General features: G+C 45.2%; 1 protein-coding gene across 27 annotated transcripts in view; it reads left to right on the top strand.

The window, feature by feature from the left end:
• ABLIM1 (actin binding LIM protein 1) overlaps positions 1–27,927 on the top strand; it is a 233,540-nt gene that overhangs the window by 169,526 nt on the left and 36,087 nt on the right. For 9 of the 27 annotated variants that reach the window (XR_012803550.1, XR_012803546.1, XR_012803545.1 and 6 more), the window contains 8 exons: positions 798–860; positions 2,777–2,815; positions 12,203–12,280; positions 12,581–12,733; positions 14,416–14,460; positions 16,869–16,904; positions 18,006–18,135; positions 25,209–25,328. Coding sequence is in view for 8 of the 27 variants with exons in the window: in XM_075611970.1 (XP_075468085.1) it covers positions 12,203–12,280; positions 12,581–12,733; positions 14,416–14,460; positions 16,869–16,904; positions 18,006–18,135; positions 25,209–25,328 (562 nt within the window). In the remaining 19 variants the exon portion in view is untranslated. The remainder of the gene's footprint in view (positions 1–797; positions 861–2,776; positions 2,816–12,202; positions 12,281–12,580; positions 12,734–14,415; positions 14,461–16,868; positions 16,905–18,005; positions 18,136–25,208; positions 25,329–27,927) is intronic. The other 18 variants (XR_012803555.1, XR_012803552.1, XR_012803551.1 and 15 more) reach the window with 7 other exon arrangements.

Raw genomic sequence — 27,927 nt, 5'->3', positions numbered from 1 at the left:
GATGTGCATTTGCTTGTAATTTAAGCTTTTTTTTTATTCTGCGTATGATCATCGTTAGTTGGAAGGTACGACTTGTGTAGACTGTCAGAATTTGCTCCCAGTCAAATTTTACTTGGCAAACGTGTTTCAGTCTAAAACTGTTCCATGTTTTACTAGCTGCGTTATTATTGTTACCCAGACGACAGGTCTCTGGGGCAGGGTTTGGTGTGCAGTCTGTTCCACATGGATAATGTTAAAGAAACCAGACTCTTAAAGCAGTAATTGAGGATAGTGATAGTTGGATTACAATCTCCATGCATCAAATACTATATACAACTCAACCCCCTTATAACGCTGTGCTTGGGGTCCAAAGAATCACATCGCGTTATAAGCGGTTCGCGTTATAAATAATGTACAATTGTATGCATTGTACAATAAAGTATTTAAAATACCAATAGTCGTGTTGTAAAGTATTCATAAATACGAAAATTGGGAGCCACGCTTGCATCGCATTAAAAGCGGATTCGCGTTGTAACGGATCGCTTTATAACGGGGTTGAGCTGTATCAGGATATTAACTAGACTTGTGGAGTCCTGGAGAACAGAACAGTTCAGCACTTAGGTTCACACCCAGGAAAGATCTGTTACAAAATTCTGCATCAGATTGATTGTTAGAAGTGCTGATTATAAAATGGTATGTTAATCTGTCTGTAGCTCTCATCCGCATCTCGCCAGGCAGAGGTCTTTGTTTTATTTTCATGGTGTTTCTATAGCCAATTATATTTGTCCATTTCATCTTTACTTTTATGCCCCGCACAGCCTTCTGCATCTGAATTTTTGTTCCCCAAAAGCTTGGTCCTGCGTTCTCCTCGCTCTCCAGAGGTTTGATCTTGGGTTTGGGATGATGTTGTCAATGTGCTTTTCCAAGCCAGTTAAACTAGTGACTGCTGAAATTGCTCAACCTTACACAAAACAATGCACAAAGCAGGGGGTCCTAACTCATTCAGCCCTGATTTTTAGTCCTCACTGGAACTGGGTGATTAGGCAAGGCTACGTGGCTCATAGAGGGTGTGAGAATACGCTGTGTACCTACAGTTCTGAGTGGACACTGTGTACCTGCAGTGCCGATGGGACTCTGTGTACCTGCAGTGCTGATGGGACTCTGTGTACCTGCAGTGCTGATGGGACTCTGTGTACCTGCAGTGCTGATGGGACTCTGTGTACCTGCAGTGCTGATGGGACTCTGTGTACCTGCAGTGCCGATGGGACTCTGTGTACCTGCAGTGCTGATGGGACTCTGTGTACCTGCAGTGCTGATGGGACTCTGTGTACCTGCAGTGCTGATGGGACTCTGTGTACCTGCAGTGCTGATGGGACTCTGTGTACCTGCAGTGCTGAGCGGGCACTGTTACTGCAGTGCTGTGGGGACACTGTGTACCTGCAGTGCTGATGGGACGCTGTGTACCTGCAGTGCTGGGGGGACGCTGTGTACCTACAGTGCTGAGTCGACGCGGTGTACCTGCAGTGCTGAGCGGACGCTTCACAGAGCTGAAAACACACTAATGCATTTGAAATAACAACCATACAACTTTAATTTATATCTCAGCAAATTTTTTTACAGTCAAAAAGGGCATCAGATACACTTGTGATAGGGCCTCGTGCAGCAGATTGAACACAAGAGAAAAGTACTGGAAAGACCATAGGAGCACACTAGCTTGGGCATGTTCTCTACACACTATTCCAAAGCATTGCTTGATATGCAGTGTAAGGATTCTGTACTGTGTGCATGTATTAGCTGTAGTACTCAGCGCTATTGTGACGTTTGGCTTTGTAGCATAGTGCATAAACCGGATGCTATGCTGTGCTAGTCATGTCAACTAATATCTTCCTGATTGGCCATGCAGCTTCACTCACTAGGTGTGTGTGTGTGTGTGTGTGTACTATATCTGCTGCTGTAGATGTATCAGGAAAGAAAGCCATGGAGAGTCTGATTAATGGTTATTCTCCAGTGGACCAGCATTGTCGGCCTGCAGAGTAAATATAGGGCTTCATTCTTCAGAATTCCTACGAATCCTTAAAGTATGTTTTAAGTCTCCTGTTAAATATTATGGCACCAAACAATGGACAGTGTATTAATACACCATGCCAGGAGACGGTGGGTGTAAAGTATTGCATGGGAAAGCAGTGCATAAAACGCTCAGACAGATTGTGCTTTGAGTACAAGTAACATTTAGTGTTCAAGTCCCAAACTCTTACAAAAAAAATATAAGTGTTAGTTTTAACTTAACAGAACATATTTTCAGGTACAGGAAACCTCAAAATTGCGTGTTTAATCCATTTATTGCTGCAAAGTCAGATTCTGTTCCAATATTCTGCTCTGTTAGGCCTGCCAGCATGGAAGAGGATAACACTCTTGGTTATGGCATCACCATAATCTCATTTCCCCTCCTCCGTTCTTCATTAGGAAGCACTTGAACATATGATCCCATTACAATGCAACTTATCTGAAGATATTGTTATTTAGATCACCCACATATCGATACTGTAGTGGCCAGCAGTACTGTAGGACCAGAGTGGTGGGCACTGTTGAGGGTGAATGGTTTGCACCAATATCTCTGAGGACTGCAGACAGAGGAATGCCAGAAGACTACATATTGTGTTTTATTACAATACTTGCCGACACAGCATTTTCCTCTTTGTAGCATACCTTTCTCATTACCCTAGTGACTCACTACTGATAGGCTGGACCCTGGGTACATCAGACCATGAGGAATGAGTAATCTTTTCTTTCCCTACAGCTGTTACCACCAGTTTTCGCAGGTTACAAACAGAGGCAGGTACTGTATTAAAATTGACCTAGGGCACTGTAATGTTTGGAAAATTCACATTGCTTGTTAATCCATTAACTCTGGTAATGATTCAGTGACATGATTCAAACTTGTGTGAGTGACACTGTATTATTGCCAGCACTTGTGACATGTAAAATTAAGTTCTGTCATTCCCAAGGGTTATATTTGACATGTGGTCATGCTATTCCTGTTTGTAAAAAGTGTCTTCACTGGACACTTTCTAGCACTGTTAAGTTCAAAATATAGATGGACTAATTTTACCGCAAATTGGAGGAAGAGGAGGACGAGTTTAGTAGCATCTCCTGTTGTATATCTTTCCCCTCAAACCTCCCTCCAAATAAATTAGGGAGAACCGCCTGTGCTGAAAAAGGAGCACACCTGAGGTACCCTGGGACATATGCAAAGTATATTTAAATGAGTCACATCCCACACTTCCTAAAACGATTTCCATAAAAACTATATTGAGTTAGCAAGCCTAAGGCACCTAGTGACTGGAATAGCACTGGTGTTAGAACCCACATAACCTCTGTTATTCAGAACAGCAGCTCTAGCAGTGTGAGCAATAACAGCTGATGGCTAGCACCACTGTAACACTATAATTAGTTCTGAGCTCTACTTCTCATTGACTGCTCATACCTGAACAAAGCACTTTACCCTCTTTTGGGATAGAGAAATCTTCTGCCATGTGACACCTTACAGTCCATTTTTTTGAATAGGCTGTAATGTATTCCAGCACCGAAGGTGCCTTATGGCAGAAGACTGCTTAGTAAATAACTGTCTGTATCCTTTATAAGATTAGAAGTACTAGCTCAAGTCACAAGCTCACAACTCAAGTCACAAGCTCACTTTGTTATGTTACTTTCTCTCTGCATCTGCTTTATTTGCTGTGCTTCACCTTGTTTTTACTTGTGTGTGTGTGAGAAAACCTGTGTTTTATTTAATCTCACCTGGCCTCAGTAACTCAGAGCTCTCAGTACTAGTGATGTACCGAGTACCCGGAATTACGCGTTACCCGGCGGATTTTCAGCTACCCGGAAATTACCTGGACCCGGCAACTAAGAAGTGGGCCCCCAGCGCCAGGTAATACCCGGCGCAGGGTAATGTCAGGGTAGCTGAAAAATACTTAATTACTTACCTGCTGTCAGCGACGGAAGGCGAGGAAGACCTGTGAGGAAGCTGCGGCGACACCTAGGCAGGTCAGCAGAGGTCCTGTGGCGGTGCATCAGCAGTGTGTGTTCAGCTCGCACGGGAGCTGCAGGACTCCATAGCAGTGTGAGTTGCGGAACCATGTGAAAGGAGCAGAAGCGTTCCTCTTGGACAGCTGGCTCATCTGTAGTCCTTACCCAGTCATCCCGTGTACCTGCCTAACCCACTCATCCCGTGTACCTGCCTAACCCACTCATCCCGTGTACCTGCCTAACCCACTCATCCCGTGTACCTGCCTAACCCACTCATCCCGTGTACCTGCCTAACCCACTCATCCCGTGTACCTGCCTAACCCACTCATACCGTGTACCTGCCTAACCCACTCATACCGTGTACCTGCCTAACCCACTCATACCGTGTACCTGCCTAACCCACTCATCCCGTGTACCTGCCTAACCCACTCATCCCTTGTACCTGCCTAACCCAGTCATCCCGTGTACCTGCCTAACCCACTCATCCCGTGTACCTGCCTAACCCACTCATCCCGTGTGCCTGCCTAACCCACTCATACCGTGTACCTGCCTAACCCACTCATACCGTGTACCTGCCTAACCCACTCATCCCGTGTACCTGCCTATCCCACTCATCCCGTGTACCTGCCTGACCCAGTCATCCCGTGTACCTGCCTGACCCACTCATCCCGAGTACCTGCCTGACCCACTCATCCCGTGTACCTGCCTGACCCACTCATCCCGTGTACCTGCCTGACCCACTCATCCCGTGTACCTGCCTGACCCACTCATCCCGTGTACCTGCCTAACCCAGTCATCCCGTGTACCTGCCTAACCCACTCATCCCGTGTACCTGCCTAACCCACTCATCCCGTGTACCTGCCTAACCCACTCATCCCGTGTACCTGCCTAACCCACTCATCCCGTGTACCTGCCTAACCCACTCATCCCGTGTACCTGCCTAACCCACTCATCCCGTGTACCTGCCTAACCCACTCATCCCGTGTACCTGCCTAACCCACTCATCCCGTGTACCTGCCTAACCCACTCATCCCGTGTACCTGCCTAACCCACTCATCCCGTGTACCTGCCTAACCCACTCATCCCGAGTACCTGCCTAACCCACTCATCCCGTGTACCTGCCTAACCCACTCATCCCGTGTACCTGCCTAACCCACTCATCCCGTGTACCTGCCTAACCCACTCATCCCGTGTACCTGCCTAACCCACTCATCCCGTGTACCTGCCTAACCCACTCATCCCGTGTACCTGCCTAACCCACTCATCCCGTGTACCTGCCTAACCCACTCATCCCGTGTACCTGCCTAACCCACTCATCCCGTGTACCTGCCTAACCCACTCATCCCGTGTACCTGCCTAACCCACTCATCCCGTGTACCTGCCTAACCCACTCATCCCGTGTACCTGCCTAACCCACTCATCCCGTGTACCTGCCTAACCCACTCATCCCGTGTACCTGCCTAACCCACTCATCCCGTGTACCTGCCTAACCCACTCATCCCGTGTACCTGCCTAACCCACTCATCCCGTGTACCTGCCTAACCCACTCATCCCGTGTACCTGCCTAACCCACTCATCCCGTGTACCTGCCTAACCCACTCATCCCGTGTACCTGCCTAACCCACTCATCCCGTGTACCTGCCTAACCCACTCATCCCGTGTACCTGCCTAACCCACTCATCCCGTGTACCTGCCTAACCCACTCATCCCGTGTACCTGCCTAACCCACTCATCCCGTGTACCTGCCTAACCCACTCATCCCGTGTACCTGCCTAACCCACTCATCCCGTGTACCTGCCTAACCCACTCATCCCGTGTACCTGCCTAACCCACTCATCCCGTGTACCTGCCTAACCCACTCATCCCGTGTACCTGCCTAACCCACTCATCCCGTGTACCTGCCTAACCCACTCATCCCGTGTACCTGCCTAACCCACTCATCCCGTGTACCTGCCTAACCCACTCATCCCGTGTACCTGCCTGACCCACTCATCCCGTGTACCTGCCTGACCCACTCATCCCGTGTACCTGCCTGACCCACTCATCCCGTGTACCTGCCTGACCCACTCATCCCGTGTACCTGCCTGACCCACTCATCCCGTGTACCTGCCTGACCCACTCATCCCGTGTACCTGCCTGACCCACTCATCCCGTGTACCTGCCTATCCCACTCATCCCGTGTACCTGCCTATCCCACTCATCCCGTGTACCTGCCTAACCCACTCATCCCGTGTACCTGCCAAACCCACTCATCCCGTGTACCTGCCTGACCCACTCATCCCGTGTACCTGCCTGACCCACTCATCCCGGTACCTGCCTATCCCACTAATCCCGTGTACCTGCCTAACCCACTCATCCCGTGTACCTGCCTAACCCACTCATCCCGTGTACCTGCCTAACCCACTCATCCCGTGTACCTGCCTAACCCACTCATCCCGTGTACCTGCCTAACCCACTCATCCCGTGTACCTGCCTAACCCACTCATCCCGTGTACCTGCCTAACCCACTCATCCCGTGTACCTGCCTAACCCACTCATCCCGTGTACCTGCCTAACCCACTCATCCCGTGTACCTGCCTAACCCACTCATCCCGTGTACCTGCCTAACCCACTCATCCCGTGTACCTGCCTAACCCACTCATCCCGTGTACCTGCCTAACCCACTCATCCCGTGTACCTGCCTAACCCACTCATCCCGTGTACCTGCCTAACCCACTCATCCCGTGTACCTGCCTAACCCACTCATCCCGTGTACCTGCCTAACCCACTCATCCCGTGTACCTGCCTAACCCACTCATCCCGTGTACCTGCCTAACCCACTCATCCCGAGTACCTGCCTAACCCACTCATCCCGTGTACCTGCCTAACCCACTCATCCCGTGTACCTGCCTAACCCACTCATCCCGTGTACCTGCCTAACCCACTCATCCCGTGTACCTGCCTAACCCACTCATCCCGTGTACCTGCCTAACCCACTCATCCCGTGTACCTGCCTAACCCACTCATCCCGTGTACCTGCCTAACCCACTCATCCCGTGTACCTGCCTAACCCACTCATCCCGTGTACCTGCCTAACCCACTCATCCCGTGTACCTGCCTAACCCACTCATCCCGTGTACCTGCCTAACCCACTCATCCCGTGTACCTGCCAAACCCACTCATCCCGTGTACCTGCCTGACCCACTCATCCCGTGTACCTGCCTGACCCACTCATCCCGGTACCTGCCTATCCCACTAATCCCGTGTACCTGCCTAACCCACTCATCCCGTGTACCTGCCTAACCCAGTCATCCCGAGTATCTGCCTAACCCACTCATCCCGTGTACCTGCCTAACCCACTCATCCCGTGTACCTGCCTAACCCACTCATCCCGTGTACCTGCCTAACCCACTCATCCCGTGTACCTGCCTATCCCACTCATCCCGTGTACCTGCCTAACCCACTCATCCCGTGTACCTGCCTAACCCACTCATCCCGTGTACCTGCCTAACCCAGTCATCCCGTGTACCTGCCTGACCCACTCATCCCGTGTACCTGCCTGACCCACTCATCCCGGTACCTGCCTATCCCACTCATCCCGTGTACCTGCCTAACCCACTCATCCCGTGTACCTGCCTAACCCACTTGATGTACACTGTCTTGGCAAAACTTTGGTTTCTTGATGCAGACAAAAGGAGAAACACAATGTAGAGTTACTGAAGCTGTGTCATATGTAAGAATCTGGAACAACAAGTTTTTTTTATATGACATAAATACAAGTAGAAGTTAAACACTATTTGCATAATTGAGGTCTGTCAAACACTTAACTTTCTACAAATCTTGTGACACTAAAACACCCAGTCTATTTACTGAGGATTTCTAAACGCTGGCTGCGTTGTGTGCAGGGGTGCGGCTGTCTGTCCTGGACAGTTCATCGGGGAGATAGGAGCCTTGCCAGCGCTGGCCTTATCAGTGGGAGGTATTTGCATATTTCACTCTCCCCAGTCCCTGATCTGTGCTGATAACTTACTCTCTGCCAGGTGCAATTTTCAAACACAAGCACAATGTTTCTGCCGGTAACCGGCCGTTATCAAGTGGGATTCTCTCGTTTGTATGGGACTATATAAAGGACTCCATTGTAATCATATGGATATGTTATGCCACTTACACTTGATAAAGGCCAGTTACAGGCCCAAACCTTGTGTCTCTATTTGGCACAATACATTTTGCATGAAGGAAACTGTAGTGCTCTGATTCATCTACTTTACTTTGGATTTACTCTACATTTCTGTTAACCCGAATAATGCAAGTTTGTTTTTCCATTTAACTTCATATGCATGGTTCCAACAACAAAGTACAGTGGTATATCTAACAGGTGAAACATTTCCATTGGGAGGAGGTTTACAATTTTTATATATCATCTCTTGATAATATAGCTTGCAATAATAACAACTTTATTTCATATAGCACTTTCTCCCATAGGGACTCAAAGCACTTCACAATTACAGTATAGTGGGCAGTACACAGCACATAGCACATAGGATTATTACAGACACTGTCCCTGCCCAGAGGAACTTACAATCTGTGTTGGTTCCTGGGCACAGGAAGATAAAGTGACTTGACCAAGGTCCTGACACCGGGAATTGAATCGGGTTCCCCTGTTTGAAAATTCAGTGTAATTGTTTACAGTCGGTGTCTTCACTCACTGAGCCGCTCCTTCTCCCTCCAGGCCTCATGTCAACAGTTTGTGTTTGCTCTGTTCTGTGTTTGCAGAGTGATTTATGATGCAGTTACTAGTCAGGCAGATGCATATGTAGCAGATATGTCTGAAATCGGTGTTAACAGAGAAATTCAACGCATCTTTTTTTCACGATACCAATAGGTATAACCGTTACTTATGGCTGATTGAACTTTTTTAAGAAAGCCAATAACACTGATAAGTTGTTAAGAAACAGGTTTGACCCACTTACATTGAACTGCCCCATAAAATATACAGAGGGCCAAATATAATGTTAATCAGGGTTCATATTGATTCATCATAGCTTTGTGCTTGGTACAGAGCTCACTGAGAGCACTGCATAAAGAATGTAGCAATATGTACCATTCATGATCTTTGCTGGAAAAGGAGACTGTAGAATCTTTGGTGGAATAGATTCATTGTGCCGGAAAAATGTTCTATGGGCTTTATGTAGCAAAGTCGTTATTGTGTCTCAAGTCACACTTCTATATTCCTACGCCAGGCTGCATCTATGTATTAATGGAAAGTGCGCCATTTCCGGGGATGTCTGCGCCTGCCTGCGATGAGAGGAGGGCAGCGACGGATTTCCAGATCCGAAGCACCATGGCACGTACCTGGTGCCGCCTTCTCCGTGCTTTCACCCCCTTGTTGCACGGCGTCTCGTTGCCATGGCAATGCGACGTCAGGATGTCACTTGACGCTGCACCTTCATGTTGCCATGGCAACGAGATGCCGTGTGACATTGCAGCATCATTTGACGCTGCAGAAAGAAAGCGGAGGTAGCAGGAGGGTGGAGGCGACAGCAAGTAAGGAACTTCCCATCAGGCCCAATCGGCCACAGAGCGCAGCCTCTGTGTATGGGGGAGGACATTTTTGCCGCCTGAATATTTTGGCGCCCTAGGCCCGGGCCTAATGGCAAATCCGCCACTGGATGATGGATTTATGGAGCAAATAGGAGTGAGGGCAGAGTAACATTTGCATATTGGCTCAGGTCTACATATCAGTAATAGTTTGGCTGGCATTACATTTCTTGACGGTTTTCTGCGTTGATTTTCTCTATCACCTTAAAAGGTGGCATCAGTCCTTTTTTGGTGCAAGATACTAGCTTAGCATAAACCCAAACAGTACAACAGTAGAAATACACTTCATAAATATGGAATAGTGCAGACGTACTCTTGATACATGGAGTCCTATGTACCAAATTGCCTCCACCAGGAACATTATACTTTATAAAAGTAATGTGTTGTTTTTATCCCAGTTGAGCAGTTTTACATGGCACAGATATGTTGTACGACTGTGTGTGCATCAGAAGAGGTCAGTTGAAGGACAGTGCACATTTGTGTGAGGAGTATGAGGGAGAATGTTGCAATCTGATGGGTGGGTCTACATAATCACCCAAAGTGTGTGACTTCATTTATGGGCAAAGGAGAAGAATAATCTTTGAATCGGTTGCATTATCATTACATCACAAAGGACATCTGTGCTTTCTTACTATATAACTTCAGCCATTTGTTTGGCAGGTTTATGGTTCTTTTTATGATTAACAGAGTGCTGAGTTATGGTTCACAGGAGAAGGTGATTATAGATATTATGCAGTGACGTCTATTATACCAGACCTTTGATTGATTTTGATTGTCATATTAAAGCTGCATTCCCACCTAACAAACCCCCCTGTTTTTTACTATATGGGTATCGGGAGTCATTCGGGGCTGAACCGCACTGTTTCAGCTGTGGGGACCCCGTTTACAGAGATACTTACTGGTAAAGATACCGGCATTACTTCCCAGTTTAAGGGGGATTAAATTGGCCATTCAATAGGAAGCCACAATTGATAATGTTGCGACTTTTTATTGGCCTGAGATTTTTGTTGCCATTTTGTTTCCCCTACAGGGAGATTTGAACCCAATAACTTCACTGGTAATTATCCCAGCAACCGGGGTGTCCCAGAGCTAAAAATTTTTTAGTATGGCTCATGTCTGGGGGACCCCCTGTACCAATGCTGTAAGAAAATAAACAATAGGGGTCAACTGCTGCTTTAAGTAGGAAAACTTGATTTATCGAGTGACCTCCTCATTCAGCCGGACTTGATCCATATTTCCCCATTTCCTCTCTGTATCCTTTGGACTGTAATTTATATTCATTGAACATCACTTTTGTTAATCTGTGAGATGAAAGCAACAACCTGCTTTCCACAGACCTTTCCACACACTGAATGTTTTCATTCTGTGTCATGCACATGTGTTTTTACAAGCAGCAGCACCTTTTCTGTATGATTTTAATTGTTATAGATTCCATGTGGCAGCCACGTCCAAGATACCAGTTAGAGACTAGGAAGCGTATGTATTAAGTGTAGCAGCTGGAGCATAGAGACGGTACCAATTGACATCAATGTATCAAGGTTTACTTTGTGCCCAGGACAGACTTGAAAACGACAAGTAAGGCCTCGGCCATGCTCCCTGCTGGCGTGCTGAGGCGCAGGGAAAGCGGGTGCTTTCCCTGGCCTTGCGGTTGCTTACGTCACGCGCTGTCAGCGGGCCGTCAGGGGGCGGGCGCGTCACTGGCCGGGGGCGGGCCAGTGACATCACAGAGCTGGTTCGCCCTCAATGGGCGAACCGCTCACGTGACCGGCCTGTCGCGCCGGCAAGCGGGGGAATGTTAAATTCCCCTAAGACCTGCGCTTCCGCAAGCGCGCGGAAGCGCAGGTGAGCCCCTACTAAAGCTGCTCTAATTGCGGCTGTAGGGGCTCAGTGCTGAGCGGGAGCGCGCCTCAGCGCGCTTCCGCCAGCAAGCAAGTAACATGGCCGAGGCCTAACTCTCACTGTATGTTTTTCCCTGGTAAAATATTTTATAAAGAAATAAAGAAAAGGTTCTTTGTAGCAGTTTTGCTTTGCATTTCAAATTCGTTGGGGAAAGTTTATAGCAGGATTTAGAGAAGGGTAATTTAAATGTTCCAGGTTTGGTGTTAACCTCTGCTCCAAAGAGACCTGCGTCAAATGTAAAGATAATCAAGTTTTGGACATAAAGGCTCATATTGCGTCATCTTAATATTTACCCTGTACATCAGTTTTTTTTAACCTTTTTTTTGGTTAAGGAACCCTATAATTATTTTGTGAAATTCTGCGGAACCCCGACTCTCTCTAATAGCATGTCTGAGATCAGATGCATTGTAAGGAACCCCAACCCTCTCTAATAGCGCGTCTGAGATCAGGTGCTTTGTAAACCCCAGGCCTCTCTAATAACTTGTCAGATCATATATTCTTCTGTATTTGGTACTGTTGTCAAATTACCTGAAAATTGCAGAGAACCTTTTAGGGGGGCCTGGGGAACCCAAGGTCTCCTAGGAACCCCTACTGTTGAAAAAACACTACCCTAGATCTTCAACGTGCAACACGTTTACATGTGCATATCTGACTATAATGGAAATACTGTGCATTGCTAAAATGAAAGCGTTGGAAAAGGATAACCTGTTTTTCCTTGCAGCCCTTAAGGTCATCCTCTGAAAGTGTCTATTCCAGACCCGGTTCAAGCATTCCTGGTTCTCCGGGTCATACTATTTGTGTGAGTACCTGCTATTTCTATGGCATTATTCTTTATGATTGAGAACAATGTTTCTACATCTGAATTCTACAAGGAATCGCTGCATATATGATCCCTTTGCTGAAGCGCTTTGCGTTTTTATGCATTTAAAAAAAAAAAATCCTAAACCAAAATAAAAAAACATTTTTACAACCAAAAGAGCAGTGAAGGTGCCCAGCCCGAATGTATATACAAGATGTACCTGCATGGTGACTTCAACAGGTTTAACTCATTGGAGAGCCCTCTGGGGTCCCATTGGTAACTGTCTTTTTGTCTTTGCAGGCTAAAGTAGACAACGAGATCCTGGATTACAAGGACCTAGCTGCCATCCCAAAAGTCAAAGCCATTTATGACATAGAACGGCCCGATCTCATTACATATGAGTCCTTCTATACGTCCAACTATGAGGACAGGCAGGAAAAGCAAGAGGGAGAGGTAAGAAGTCTTGTGTCGGTACTTTGTAGAGTATCTTTTGATTTTATCAGACAGCTTATTGTCGTTGTAATTGGTAAATTGTTTCTTAAAACAACACAGGGCCGACCTTACCTTTGGTGGTGTTCCAAGGCGGCATGCCAGCAGCAGGGCCCCTCCCACTGCAGCGTCATGATGTCATGGCGTAACGTGATATTGCGTCGCCATGACAATGCGATGCTGCAGAAGGAAGTTCGCTCCGCATAAGTTAAGACTCCAGTGCACGTGCACACCTGCGCACGCACCTTCCGCATCTACACCCATCCCTTGGGCTGAACAGTGGGGGGGTCCTGCGCCTGTTCGGGGACTCCCCAGCTCCCTCCTCCAGCTCTCTCCCCATCCTGTCGGGGGGAATTTGGATCCCGGCGCCGACAGGAGGAAGAGGGAGCGCGAGCACCCTGAAGGCACAGAGCCCAAGGTAAACGCCTTACTCACTTTACCCAAAGGCTGTCCCTGGCTAAATGGCTGGGTAGGCGACAGTCTTGAGCATTTGTTAATTGTGGGCATTTGGGCTCAGCTGTGTGGTGCAGATTTGAGAATTTGGGAGACTTGCTTCAAACCCTGGTGAGTAGCAGAGGTTGTGATGTTGTGGATGTCATTATCAAGTACCACCCAGTTACTGGAGGAGGAGGTAGAAGACCTTTACAGACACGCCGCACTCTCCCACGGCAATCAGTTTAATTGTTGCGGGGAAGATTGCGGGGCCTCTGTAACCACAGAACCGGCCACACCAAAATTTGTCGCCCTTGAATTTCGCTGCCCTAGGCCCAGACTTAGTAGGCCTATGCCTTAATAGGGCCTCGCTTCAGCACAAGTGGCTCAGTTTTTGATTGAGCCACTTGTGCTGAAGCTGGCATGCACTAAAAACCTGACCTGTTGGGGGGGGGGGGGGGCTTGAGGACTGGAGTTGGGTACCCCTGGTTTACAGCACTGATGCTTTAAAACATCTCGCAATTCTAAAGCCCTGGGACCCGCAGATCATCGCCAGGTTAATGGTGTTTCTTTGTGATCAACCTTTACAGTCTCTTGAATAAGAAAAAAACCTATATTCAAAGCACACACTCTACATGGCTCCAAGTACCAAGGGAATTTGCAGAATTAGTACAGGCTCATCTGCAGGAACAGGAAATCCTTTCACTTGCCAGTGATTTTAAGGAGTCAGTGATAGGGGTTATTTATTAAACTGAGATAGTGCCAATCCCATTGACTTAAACTGGAGTTTCAATGCAGGATCACAGTTTCATAAATAACCCCCATGTACTTTGCTTATTTCACAAGTGCTGGCAAATATTTATACCCTGGGTGTTTCAATGTGTGAGGAGACGGTACGGGTAAGAATACTGTGGTTACAACTTCTAATATATTTGAATCCATATGTACAATACAGACATTTTTGTAAGTAGTGATTCCCCATGTTGTCCCAAGAGCGAGGGACATTCAGAGCCCTTGTCTGAAGAAGAGAATTGCAAAGTCTCCAAAGCTCACAATAATAATAATAATTATCATGTCTGTGAATGCACCGATATCACATCCTACAACATACTGTATGCAAATTCCAGATCTGTAGCCCAAAAGGCTATTAGTGAAAGAGTGTTTGTTTCTTCCCTGCCAACGATCTCCAATAACAAAATCACTTTTGTCAACAGCTTCAGAGTCCCCGAAGTGACAGGTCCTCCACTCACAATGAGCGAGTAAGTCAGGAGTGAGCTGCCTGTGCTTTACTAGTGAACCAATCCTTGCATTAGTCCTACCTTCCGGCCACTCACTGTCTGTGTCTCCTCTGCTTTCTCTGCTACACTAACAGTATTACAGGACAGAACACTTCTTTCTGTTTGCATCCTGACTTCCATAAACTCCTTCTGCTTCTTATTGATAAAATCGGTGATAACTTCTGAAATCCGTGAGATTTGAGGTTTCTGAACCCAAAAATTGCATTTTAATGAAAAAGGGCTTAATTAACTGAATGAGCCTGAGACGCTATTGAATCGGATTACAAATAAGGGAGATGCGCTCACAATCCGTGAGATTTGGCATGTCTGTAAAAGATCAAGGGGCATATTCACTAAATAATGTTAAGCAGTAAATCACTTTATGGCCATTTACTTGACTTTGGTGTAAGGTGTCTTATTGCTTAGCATTGGCAACATTAAATATGGTTCCTAATGTCTGAAAACAATACCAGGTTGGTTAATAGTGGGGAACAATGCAGAAAGATGGTGTCACGGGGATATGAGGCCACTGTTTAGTAACCAGGCTCCCCATTTTAACTAGAAAATTCCTTCTATTATCTGTTCAGACAATGACATTTGCAATGCTCGGGAATACTGAGGATGAGCACTGTAACAATAACACAATGTGAGTGGTTATTTGGGTCAGCGACCCTGGCTATATCATTTATTCATGCCAGAAAGTTTCATTTATTCACGGTGCATGTAGGAAGCTATTTAATCAGAAATGTACCCTTTCCTTCTTGGGTGAGCAATGTGGGGCTGTTAGAATCGGTCCGGTTGTCTGTGTGGCGTGAAAGTGAGCCTCTTTAGTGCAAGAGAGACACTAACACACAGCAAATGAAAACTATAGTAAGTGGGTTACATTTAGTCCTTGGGTTAGTCACATGGATCATTTGTACACTATCTGCATCTTGTGTGCAGTATCCCATGTCAGCCTGCAGTGCCACCTAGTGTTGATACATTACAGGTGCAGTAAGTCTATTTTTATTATCTCAAGTCAGAAATTCGGACACCTGTTTATTTTCATCTAAGTGCACCCCACAATATTACTACTGTATAAGGAAGTAAAAGCACCTATATAAGCCATCACAGCCCGCAAAAAGTGTTCTCATGGACCAATTTTACTAGATATTGATTGCTAATCTGTTATATGAATAATGTGCATTTCTAATTAGCTGCTCTAAAATACAGTGCTATTCATTTTCTCCTATATGTCCTAAAGCCAGTAAGAAATGACTATGCCTGCAGGACATATATTTATGGTGCTAATGGCCTCTGGTGATTTGTATTCAGCCTGCACTTAAAGGACAGCGTGCTAATAGACTATAACGAGATGCTTTGCAGTGTCACAGTTACGAGTCCTGCTCAAGGCCACTTTTTACTCATTTGGACAACCTGACTGCAATCTATTTTTCTCTGCACTGTCTACTTCTCACTTCAAAAGGCCATGGGAGTTAATTACTGTATCGTGAAGACTGTATTAATGCAATGCCAGTAATTTCTCATTCCTTGCCAAGATGCTTTCTTCCAAGTTTGATAGACTTCCTATTTCTTTGGTGGACAAGGTTCAGTTACGACACGGCAAACTTATTGATGCATGAAACTGGGAGAAAAACCCCTGCAAATTCATTCCATCACAATATGTGATCTCTGGCGCTGTCATTTACTGCAGTGCATGGAACATTACCCACAACTTACCAATACAAGCAGAGCTAAATTGGCACAACATACATAGATACACTGACACATGGGACACAGATCCACAGAAGGGTGCAAAGCTTCAGCACGCCTCGGCTCCCATGCATACGATTGGGAGTGAGGCGGGTAAAGCTTAGCACCCTTTCGTGGACCTGGGCCATAGTGGGATATACATCAGTCTCCCGGCTGCAAAACGGGGGCATAAGTGGAACTGCACCAGATTTATCAATGTAAAAAATCCCATTGCCTTCAATGAGATTTATTTTCTCAGGCCTAGTGCAATTTGTGCTCCAGTTTTGTCCCACTGGAAGTCTTTGATACATAACCCTTAATGGGGTATATGTCTATGTATAAATAAATATATCTTCTAGCAGCAATAGTAAGGCAAAAAAATAGCACCAGGTTTATCCAAGAAACATCTCTCCATTACTACCAGTGTGATTGTTTTCCTTGATTAAGCTGATGCCATTTTCTGCCCCAGTTTGCAGACAGGAGACTTTGATACACAACTCCCATCGTCTAAATAATTGCGCTAGCATTAATATTTTGCCACAGCTACCAGCCTGGGAACGCGATATACAGCCCACATTCTGTTACACGTCGCAGGTACACGCTTTGGTTACACACTATAAGAACAACACCGATGCTAAATATGCCATTTTGTTTTTCAGTCTCCAAGGACTCTGTCCCCAACGCCCTCTGCAGAGGTGAGTACCCCCTTTGACCTAAAGGCGCAGCTTTCCTGAATGGTAACGCGACTCCTGAATCCCCCACTGAAATATATAAACAGGTCCAATTAAAGACTTGGTTTAACCCTTTGCTGCCAAAGGAGTGAAACTTCCAAAGTAGTTTACCTTTAGACAAGCCTTGAAGTCTTTATTCTTATTGTATTGTGTTGTTGATTATTTTAAAGTACAATTTTCACAATTTTCACATTATTATTTTGAACAAATGTCATTGGTATTCATTTATCACAGGGGTCGTGTACTTATTTGTGCCTTCCTAATTTTCCATTTGGTAGCTGCATAGAGAGCATTAACTTTATCACAGCTCTTTTAATGTACTTAGTAGAGATGGGTGAATCAGCCAAAATCAGTTTCCTAAATTCCCCCCCCCCCCCCCCATAAATCCGTTCCGCGGTGTAAAATCCGTCTGCAGAATGGTCCAGTTTCAATCTGTGCGGATTAATCAAAAACCGCCATTGGAAACAATCCGCTGGTGGATTTTAAGAATTCAATCTGCGGATTCTGAATCCGGGGGTTGGGTTGTCGGTGATAAAAAAAAAAAAAAATAATAATAAAAAATCTGAAAAACACTAATCGCCATTTTTGAGATTGATTCAGAGAAATATGCAGCCAAAGGAACCAGCAGATTCAGATACTCCCCCACCCTCCGCCCCCCAAATAAAATCACCCATCTCTAACACTTAGTGTAGCCCTACATTGCTCTCTGCAGGTTATTCATTCTATATTGTACTTATTAGATTGTTTCGTAGCTCTGACAAATAGCTTTTCAACTTTAGCCCTGAAAGCCCAACTCAGACCAGCACAATAACCAGGATCATAAAAGGCCCAGACTGGTGTTATTAGGGATAGAGAAAGGAGTGCTGCGGACATTGCAGTGTTGTGGTGATCAAGGGAGAATTACAGCATTTTTTTAAATCCCTAAAATATTATTAGACTTGAGTTTTTCCCCAAAATAGAAAACCTTGTCACCAGGACAAAACCAGAAAAAGTTAATGACAAAATTACAAACACCAAGGAGGGTTTCTGTAGGAACACCAACTTTTCTCATCTAATTCTTCTTAGGGTTATCAGGATGGGCGAGATCGAGTGATCCACAGATCTACCAGCCAGGGATCTATGAATTCTCCCGTGTACAGTCGCCATAACTACACACCCACCATCTCCCGCTCGCCACAGCACTTCCACAGACCTGGTAAGGCCCTAGAAGCCTCAGTGTAAATTAGTGGAAACACTGGACTTCCTTGTTATATGAAGTCACTGCTCCAACATGCAATTCGAACCTCATTAAGCTGAAAAATTGGGCTGCTCTACAATGCAACGCTGGCTGTAAAAGGGTTAAAAGTTGTGCTTGCAGAATATTTTTCCTGTCGCTCTGATGTTAACTGTTTGTATAAGGCCTGGCTTGTCGGAAATCAATCAATACCCATGTAAGTGGATTCTACAGTTAGGGGGGGGGGGGGGGTGGCCCTTAGAATAATCTGCTTGTATCTCCATTTTCCAGAATGAATGTACATGTTGGTAGGGCAGAGGTGCTCAACTCCTCCCCAAGGGCCACCACAGGTTTTCAGAATATCCCTACTTCGGAACAGATGGCTCAAACAGTCCCTGCTTCAGCACAGGTAGTCACTGATTGAGCCATCTGTGCTGAAGCAGGGAATTCCTCAAAACCTGACCTGTTGTTGGGTCATGAGAACCACTGAAGTATGGAACATTCATGTTGGAGAAAGGAAGGCTAATGGAACCATTTTTGGAACCATTGTATTTGAAGGAACAATAAGAACCATGGACATCAGACAAGATATTTAAAATGTCAATTTTTCATATAACAGTAGTTTGTGCTGCTTTACAGCTAAAATAAATGAAGTATTTGGAGTTCTGTGTCTGTGCTAGAAGATCCCACACCTGCTACATTTTTACATGAGCGCCTCCCAGTGGCTGAAGTGTGACGATACACGAGATCCCACAACAGTGGGTTTTATAAACAAATTTAAAAAAACAAACCTCTGCATCAACATAGTCCTGTTATAGTGAAAAAGCAAAAGCAATGTAAGGAGCTCAACACATAAAATGTATCAACATATACATGATAAATGTCATAGGCATGGAAACCTCTAATCCTATCAAGCTAATGTCCCATTACACCCAGGATGACATGCTAAAAAAACAGCCATGGAGTTTTTCTTTCAGAAATGTCATGCATCCATCTTTACCTGGGATACGTGTGATTAGTGCCCCCAATATAGAATGTTTTATATGGACGCCCTGGCAGAAGAATTAAGCTTGATCTCTCTTTCCTTTCAATGGTGTGCAGTGCTCTGTCAGTCTTCTCACATCCCTGCTAACATCATTAAGAACCATCTACCTAGGAAGTTGTAAGGACATGGCAGAGAATATAGACATTGTCAGTCTCGGTGTCTTTGCACCAGCTATCATCTAACATGCCCCCCCCCCTCCTCCCCTCACCACCACCCCCCCCTCCTCCCTTCTCCCCCCTCCCCCTCTCCTCACACCCCCTCTCCCACACTCACACACATGCGGGTGGGTGAAATCCGTGCCACTGAAGGCTCTCTAAAGTGTCTTGTAACACCACAGTCCCACTCACTTGGTTCAAAAGTATAATCGTTCTTTAGCTTTGCATTAAGTTGCCTGAATAATGACTTGTGTGTGACACCCTCCAATGGGACTTTCTGGGCTGGAAAAATGTCAATGTAGAATGATTTTCACAGATCTTGTTACAAATGGGCACTAGCGTGAATATTAACGCCACCCCAGTGGGTAAACCATAGAGATCATTGTTTGCTTTTTTATGCGAGTATAGATCACATGGTCACTTGCCATTGCGCTGGAGGCTGTACGGAATTTGGGCCTAAATCTGAAAAATACAGCACACACAGGGTTGCCACCTTTCTATTGAAGGCTAACCTGGGACCTTCTGCAATCATTTATTTTTACATTTATTTATATATTTATTTCTCTTACCTGTGGTATCGCCCCGGCAACGTGCCATCAACCTGGCTCAGCGGCATCAAATGGTGCACGATGCCATGACAACGGGATAATCACAAAAGAGAAAGTCTCCGTATATTGCACTCAGTTATGATGTGAGGTAAATTAGACTACATTAAAAATGAACTTTTAATACACAAGTTAAAATAATGTCAAATAATAGAACATGGACGTGACCGTGAATAAATATTTACAGTGAAGCAAACAAGAATAAAACCGATGTGCCCGAGCCAAATGAATGGGTAAACAATGGCAGTAACTAAGTGTTCAGATCAGTATGAACGCCACATAGCGGTGGACTAGACGGTTCAATAATAGGATCACTATGTCTGTGTTAAACCCACTGGTTGTGGAGGTAACTAATATTACAATCAGGCTAGTGCTATACACTTGGCAGTGTTGCCTATTGGTAAATATGAACCTGCGCTCTAATAGTGATAACGTAGTTGAAATCCGATCAGGGAATAGACCTAAAGATACACAAACGTGGGGAATCCCCTTATTGAGTCGGTCAAATAGTGCATATGATCTGGGTGCTGATTGTGCTACCTTTTGCAGTAAAGTGAATACTGAGAACCTGAGATAGAGTATAGTGGTAGAAAAAAAATATCCTTTACATAGAGCAGTTTGTGGTCAGCTGTATGTCTACAGTGAGTTCATGAGATTGTGTATACCTATTGTGGCCCGATGATTAACTAAGGGCAAAAGGTAGCACAATCAGCACCCAGATCATAGGTCTAGAAACCTAGTATTCGACCTTTCACTGCAGTCTGATAAACTGTGCAGCAGGCTAGAACAGAAACTGCTGTAATGAAGTTGAAAGTAATGACCCCGGACTCTATCCTACCTCGTTGAACTGACCAGATATACAAGCTAAGTGTTAGCTTGTCTGTAGAATATTACAGCAATAGCGTTACTATGTCCACATATTGAGTTTTCAGTTACTTACAGGACAACGGGATGCCTTATGGCGCTGTCACGTAGCGTCCAGTTGTCATGGCATTTGACATCGCACAGCCATATTGACGGGATTTGTAGGGGGAGATGCCACTACCGCCGCCTGGAGATATGCGGCCGAAACCCGTAGTCTCCGGGTCAAACCCGGAGTGGTGGCAACCCTGAGCACACACAACATAAGGATTCCAATATAGGCAGTGCAAGAAGATGCCGTTTTCCATCTATTGTAACTCCAGTATATCTTGCTTCATGGATCTGCAGGTAAAGGAATTGCGGTGCTCAAACCCGCAGCAACTCCATCCGAAGGCATAAGTATTGATAACCCCTGGAGATACCAATGGGAGTGGGTAGGCAGAATAAAGACATGTAGGTATAATATTGACTTTGTGCGGTCAAACCCAACTATAATAGTCTGAGCCAGTAAACCCTACTCACGTCATCTCCAGGTTATTTCTGCCAGCGTGCAAGCCAGAGAGGATCCAGAATCCAGAGACATCCAGTAGAAAAAAACGAATGGCGCACAGCCAGGGAGCCAGGTGTGGAGTAAAAAACTTTTCTTTATTGCAGCATGGTGAGAGACAAATTCACCCCCTTGGGGGACACAGATAGAGTCCTCCTACGCGTTTCAGACCAACAGGTCCTTTATCAAGGAGTATGGGGTATGTTCAGGATGGGCACCTTATATATCTGATGTTTAATTGTTAGATTACAAAAATCTGTGGATAGTTGCGTCGCGGACTCACCGCGCATGCGTGTGACGTCACACGGAGCGTCACTCCAACAACCCATGGGATTGTGGGTAAATACCGCCCCCAAATGACGCCCGCGCATGCTCCTGGTGCTCCGTGAGGGCAAGAAGATGTTCCCTTACTCTCAGCCACCTCTCCCTCCCCGAGTGACGTCACGAAGTGATCCGATTGGATGAAGCTCACCGCTGTGCCACCAATGACTGTGTGGGGCAGACGGAGCAGCTCCAATCACGCGGAGCCCCGCACGACCACACTGTAGCTGGAAGGGACAGGCAGAGAGGACAAATTTATGTTAACTGAAGTTACAATAGGAGCAGACTAAAAAATGAAATAAACAAAATCCTTTTAAGCTCCTATTGAAAATGGTGCCCATTCTAAAGTCAGATCCCACTTAAACTAAGACATACAAGTGAATACATATCAAGGATCTAAGATCCTTATCAGCACAAATGCTGGCAAAATTAACATACAAATATAAAATTGATTAAAAACAAAATGAATCAGATCAGCAAGACTTGAATGTAATGTCTTGTTTTTCTGAGTCTTCCAAAGGGGAAGAGGAATCAGTTATGCTATTCCTATGATTACTCAATTATCTACTACAAATCATGACTTTAGATTAATCAATGGCTCTTGAAGGTAATCACTACGACAGCCCTAAACAATAAGCTCGGGTATTAATCTGTGGCAATGCCACCTCTGTTGTAAGGGCTCAACCCGTATGTCCGGGTCTAGTACAGTACACAATATGTTGAAGAAACTGACATAGAATATTGTCAAAAGCGTAGTGCTAAGTAATGGGATAATTCATGCAATTTTTGTTTTACATCTGCGTGGAGATCTCATAATTATGTCAAAAAATAATAATAATGACCATAGGATAAGTATTAACATTGTGATTTTACACAGCATTTACAGATATAATGAGTTTTTAATTATTTAAGAAAATGACTCAAATTCCACTCTACATTCAGACCGCAGGGGGGTCTAGTCTGAAGCATAAATATCCAATATGCCTCCCTGCGGTCCAGAAGGTTGAGTGAGTCACCTCCCCTTTCATTTAGAAAGATCTGTTCAATACCTTGAACTTTTAGCCTATTTAGGCTCCCTTTTGGGCATTGTGAAAAATGCTTTGAGACCGGGTGGGAAGTGTCTCCTTTTCTGATTAGCCTGATATGTTCAAGGATTCTGTTTTTTAGCGGTCTAATTGTCCTACCCACGTAGTTTATCCCACACCCACATGTTAAGAGGTGCACTACGTTGCTAGTATCACAATTTATAAATGATTTTATGCGAAATTCTTGTTTAGAATTTAAACCCCTAAAGCATTGTGAGGGTGTCACAAATTGGCAGATCTTACAGCCTCCACATCTGTATGAGCCCTTAGTTACAAATTTCCTGGTAGATAAGGTGGAGGATGCAACATAACTGGGCGACACATAACTTGCAATAGTTTTTGCCTTACGGTACACAAAACGGGGGCCTTGTTTAACGCATTCCCTAAGGCTGCTATCCATTTGGAGAATATTCCAATGTTTGCGTATAATGTTTTGTACTTTATGACTACATCTGTTGTATTGTGTAATCATAAGTGGAACATCCCCTTTTGAAAACACAGTGTCTTTTTTATTATATCTCAATGTTATTTTATCCTTGTCAGGATCACCCTTGGTCTTTTTGAATAAATCCTCTCTATTTGTCAGTGCAATTTCTTTGGAGGTGTCAATCAGGCCCTCCATATCATAGCCCCTCTGATGGAAACGAAGGCACAGTTCCTCAGACTGACGAGAAAAAGCCTCCTCGGTGGAGCAATTCCTCCTCAGTCTGAGGAACTGGCCCTTGGGGATACCCCTGATGACCGCAGGGGGGTGGCAGCTGTCAGCTCGTAATAGCATATTCCTGGCATTCGGTTTCCTGAATGTTTCCGTTTGGATTCGGCCTTTAATGTCAATAAACAAACGGAGGTCCAGATAGTCAATGTGCTGTGTGTTAAAATGATACGTGAACACTAAGTTAAGGTGATTAGAATTAATATATTTAAAGAAATTGTGCAGGGTGTCCAAATCCCCTTCCCAAACCATAATCAGGTCATCAATAAACCTTTTATAAAATGTGATGTGTTTACGAAATGGATTTGTGCTAGAAAACATAAACAGTGACTCCCACCACGCCATAAATAAGTTCGCATACACCGGTGCAAAGCTCGTGCCCATTGCTGTGCCCCTTTGTTGTAAGTAGAAAGTGCTATCAAATAAAAAATAATTGTGCGTTAATAGAAATTTTATGGCATCCAAAATAAATGCTGTGTTAAATTGATTACTATCTGGACCTCCGATGAAATGATCGACCGCTGCCACCCCCTGGTCATGTCTAATAACTGAATAAAGGGACGTAACGTCGTAACGTCGTAGTGATTACCTTCAAGAGCCATTGATTAATCTAAAGTCATGATTTGTAGTAGATAATTGAGTAATCATAGGAATAGCATAACTGATTCCTCTTCCCCTTTGGAAGACTCAGAAAAACAAGACATTACATTCAAGTCTTGCTGATCTGATTCATTTTGTTTTTAATCAATTTTATATTTGTATGTTAATTTTGCCAGCATTTGTGCTGATAAGGATCTTAGATCCTTGATATGTATTCACTTGTATGTCTTAGTTTAAGTGGGATCTGACTTTAGAATGGGCACCATTTTCAATAGGAGCTTAAAAGGATTTTGTTTATTTCATTTTTTAGTCTGCTCCTATTGTAACTTCAGTTAACATAAATTTGTCCTCTCTGCCTGTCCCTTCCAGCTACAGTGTGGTCGTGCGGGGCTCCGCGTGATTGGAGCTGCTCCGTCTGCCCCACACAGTCATTGGTGGCACAGCGGTGAGCTTCATCCAATCGGATCACTTCGTGACGTCACTCGGGGAGGGAGAGGTGGCTGAGAGTAAGGGAACATCTTCTTGCCCTCACGGAGCACCAGGAGCATGCGCGGGCGTCATTTGAGGGCGGTATTTACCCACAATCCCATGGGTTGTTGGAGTGACGCTCCGTGTGACGTCACGCGCATGCGCGGTGAGTCCGCGACGCAACTATCCACAGATTTTTGTAATCTAACAATTAAACATCAGATATATAAGGTGCCCATCCTGAACATACCCCATACTCCTTGATAAAGGACCTGTTGGTCTGAAACGCGTAGGAGGACTCTATCTGTGTCCCCCAAGGGGGTGAATTTGTCTCTCACCATGCTGCAATAAAGAAAAGTTTTTTACTCCACACCTGGCTCCCTGGCTGTGCGCCATTCGTTTTTTTCTTCATGGATCTGCAGCTTTATCCCCATTACCCCTGGAATGGATTAATTTATGTTTCTTGCTACATTTGAGCTTTTCTGATTGTGATTTGTTTGTTTTTTTTCTCCCTTTAAAACTTGGAACCCTTTATTTTTCCCAGATCTGTCTCTTAATTTGTACTCTTTTTCTGTTCCCCTCCCTCTGTTTTTTCACTGTCTTCTCCGTGTCTTGCTTGTTTTCTTTTCCCTCCTTCCTGTCCCATAATCCCTCAGAGCTGTTGTCTACTGGTGTGCAGCGCTTGTCGTATATGCGCACTAGCAGTTTCAGCTCCACCCTCAGCGACTCCCGTCCCAACTCCCCATTCCGACACCACACGGTCGTACATGTGAAAGGTAAGGAGACTGGCCCAACCAGCCATCCGCCCAACATAAGTGGAGTTATTAACTTCCTTCAACGGAAGCTAATAAGTTGAATATCCACAGGGTAGCCACTGGTGTCCTTGCCCTTAGCATGCTTCAAGTTTGATGGCAGTGCGCTGACGCATCATGTGCGCGTTTGTTTTCTGTGTGTGGAAGGAATGGCATGTTTTTGTCTCTTTACAGAGATGTGCGAATCGTTCATTGAAGAATTCAAATCGGGAGAATTTTGTTGCTTCCTGATCACCAATTACTTTGTAAATTTGTTTCCCCCACCCCCCAAAAAAGCCTTAATTGAAAGGCGTCCAATCCCCAAAATGTTTCAAATTTCGTGAGGAAATCCATCATTCTGATTTCATTCCTTGCCAAGTATTTTGGGGACAAAGCCCACTGAGTTTATAACCATTTAGAGAAAAAAAATCAGTGGTTTAAATTAAAGATGCAAAGGTTTGCACATTTCTACTCTTTGCTCTGACGTGTGCTACTTTTTCACAATTTTGATGTGTTAAGGGTAAATCCTACTAGGGTCTCATGTGAAATCAGTGGGTGGCCTTAAATCAGTGGGTGGCCTTTACCTATTTTTTCGTGTAACAGGTGTTCACATCACATCATTCACATGACATAAGGGACAACGTTTACACCAAACAGAGGCCTTCAATTCCAAAATGGTTCTTCACTTGAATATTTAATTACTAGACACTGTCTCAGTTGGTGCAATGCTATATCTTTCCCTCGGGTAATGGAAATGTTAAAAAAAACATAGCCATTGTTAATGCAGTGGCAGGTGGATTGGGTTTCTGACCTGAGGAACATCTGCTCTGGAAAGTTCTCTAGCTGTTCAACTTTTCCTATGACCTCTTTCTTTCATCACACACATCCCGTCCTTTGAGCATTTCCTTACCCCACCGACACTTTACATGGGCATCGTTCTTCCACAGTTTATTTATGATTATTTCTAACAATTTCCGACTGCAATCTCCTTCCCAGAAGGGAATGAGCTTTTTGTGCATTATAGAGCTTAGTTGCCTCTCATATTATAGTATATTTTAGATTTCTTTTTGCTTGTTTAAATGCCCTAGCTAGTGCAACAATGAGAAGAGAATATGTATTGTATAATTTAGTCTCAAGTATAAAATCACTCAGTGGATCGCATGTGACCTTAGAGTTTGTACGCACTCTAAGGCTGCGTCTATGCGGCAGAAAACCGCGAGGAGGTGTGCGCACAATTGACGTCACCGTGTTAAGCGGGAGCGTTTTTTGGACAAGGTAGACGCGCCATGAGGGGCGTCTCTAGGGGCGTGTCTGGCATCACGGAGTTGGTTCGCCCTCATTGGACGAACCGCTCACGTGATCTGCCCGTTGAACCGAGGAATCTGTTTGAACTGATTCCTCGCGGATCGCGCGCCCCCTCCTGCTGCACGCGCGGTCTATGGGCGCGTTCAATGCCTTAAGGCAGGGGTGTGCAAACTTTTCCCCGTGCGCACCCCTGCCTGCTCTCCTTGGCGCCTCACCCCCCACGTCCCCCACTCAGCCCCGGCGGCAAATGACGCGCGGGGTAATGTGACATCACATTGCGTCATTTGCCGCCGGGTTACCATGACGCGTCGCTGGAAGGGAAGGTAAGTGTGTTATAGAGGCCTCGCGTGGTCCCCCGGCATTTAATTTAAATGCCTGAGGGGAGAGAGCGGGACCTCTTTAACTGCCGCCCCCACCCCTGAAAATTTAGCGCCCCCCCGTTTGTGCACCACTGCCTTAAGGCAATGTGATTGCACCGCACCCGCACGCCTCCGCGCGGTCGTCGGAAGCATTGACACCGCCTAAGGGATACTGTAACATCTAATGTGAAGATGTCACTACAGAAAGTTAGGGTAGAAGCGACTAAATTACACATTCGTTGAAGTCATCTGCTTTATTTAATTAGTATTCCCAATTCTCAATCACACAATGTACGGCACAGCTATCAATGTTTCAGGGCATCCATGCCGTTTGTACACCGACTTCATTTTTGTTTGTAAAAGAATAAAAATGAACAAATCATACCTTAGTGGGAAGATGGGATAGGCTCATAATATAACATCTTGTGTAGGAGAGGAAATGAACTGTGGGTTATCATAATATATTTTTAACCTACTGTAGTATCTTGATACAGACCATTACACTTTTGAGAAGTTTCATGTATTTCAGTTCCCAGGTTCTGCTTTCCTGTGTGTTCCTAGATCTTTTTACAATGCTCGTACAGATTAGTCAGACAGTCGGTGTCCTGCTTGGGAAGATGCTGCCCACAGCTGTTCCTGTATTAGAATATGAAATGAAGAAAAGCTGTGGGATTTTGCCCAGGAGAACACTCCCTGCCTGACTTATCTGTACTAATAAAAAAAAAAACATCGAAAAGAAAAGTGCGCTAAGTTGCAATGCCAGTGTATGGTTTGTGCCTGAAGCCCCTACAAATGGGGTGGAGGGTAAGTGATGCGATCAGTAGAGCGATTAACCCTAAGCTGCTAGAAGCGGGGAATATACCACAGGTGCATGTGGCATATCCCTCGTAGCAGTAAACACTAGATCAACAACAGGTTGC

The sequence above is a fragment of the Ascaphus truei genome, chromosome 8 (genome assembly GCF_040206685.1).
Source record: "Ascaphus truei isolate aAscTru1 chromosome 8, aAscTru1.hap1, whole genome shotgun sequence".
Classification (NCBI taxonomy): Eukaryota; Metazoa; Chordata; class Amphibia; order Anura; family Ascaphidae; genus Ascaphus; species Ascaphus truei.
The sequence above is the reverse complement of the archived record's forward strand: the minus strand, read 5'-3'. Positions and strand labels throughout refer to the sequence as shown.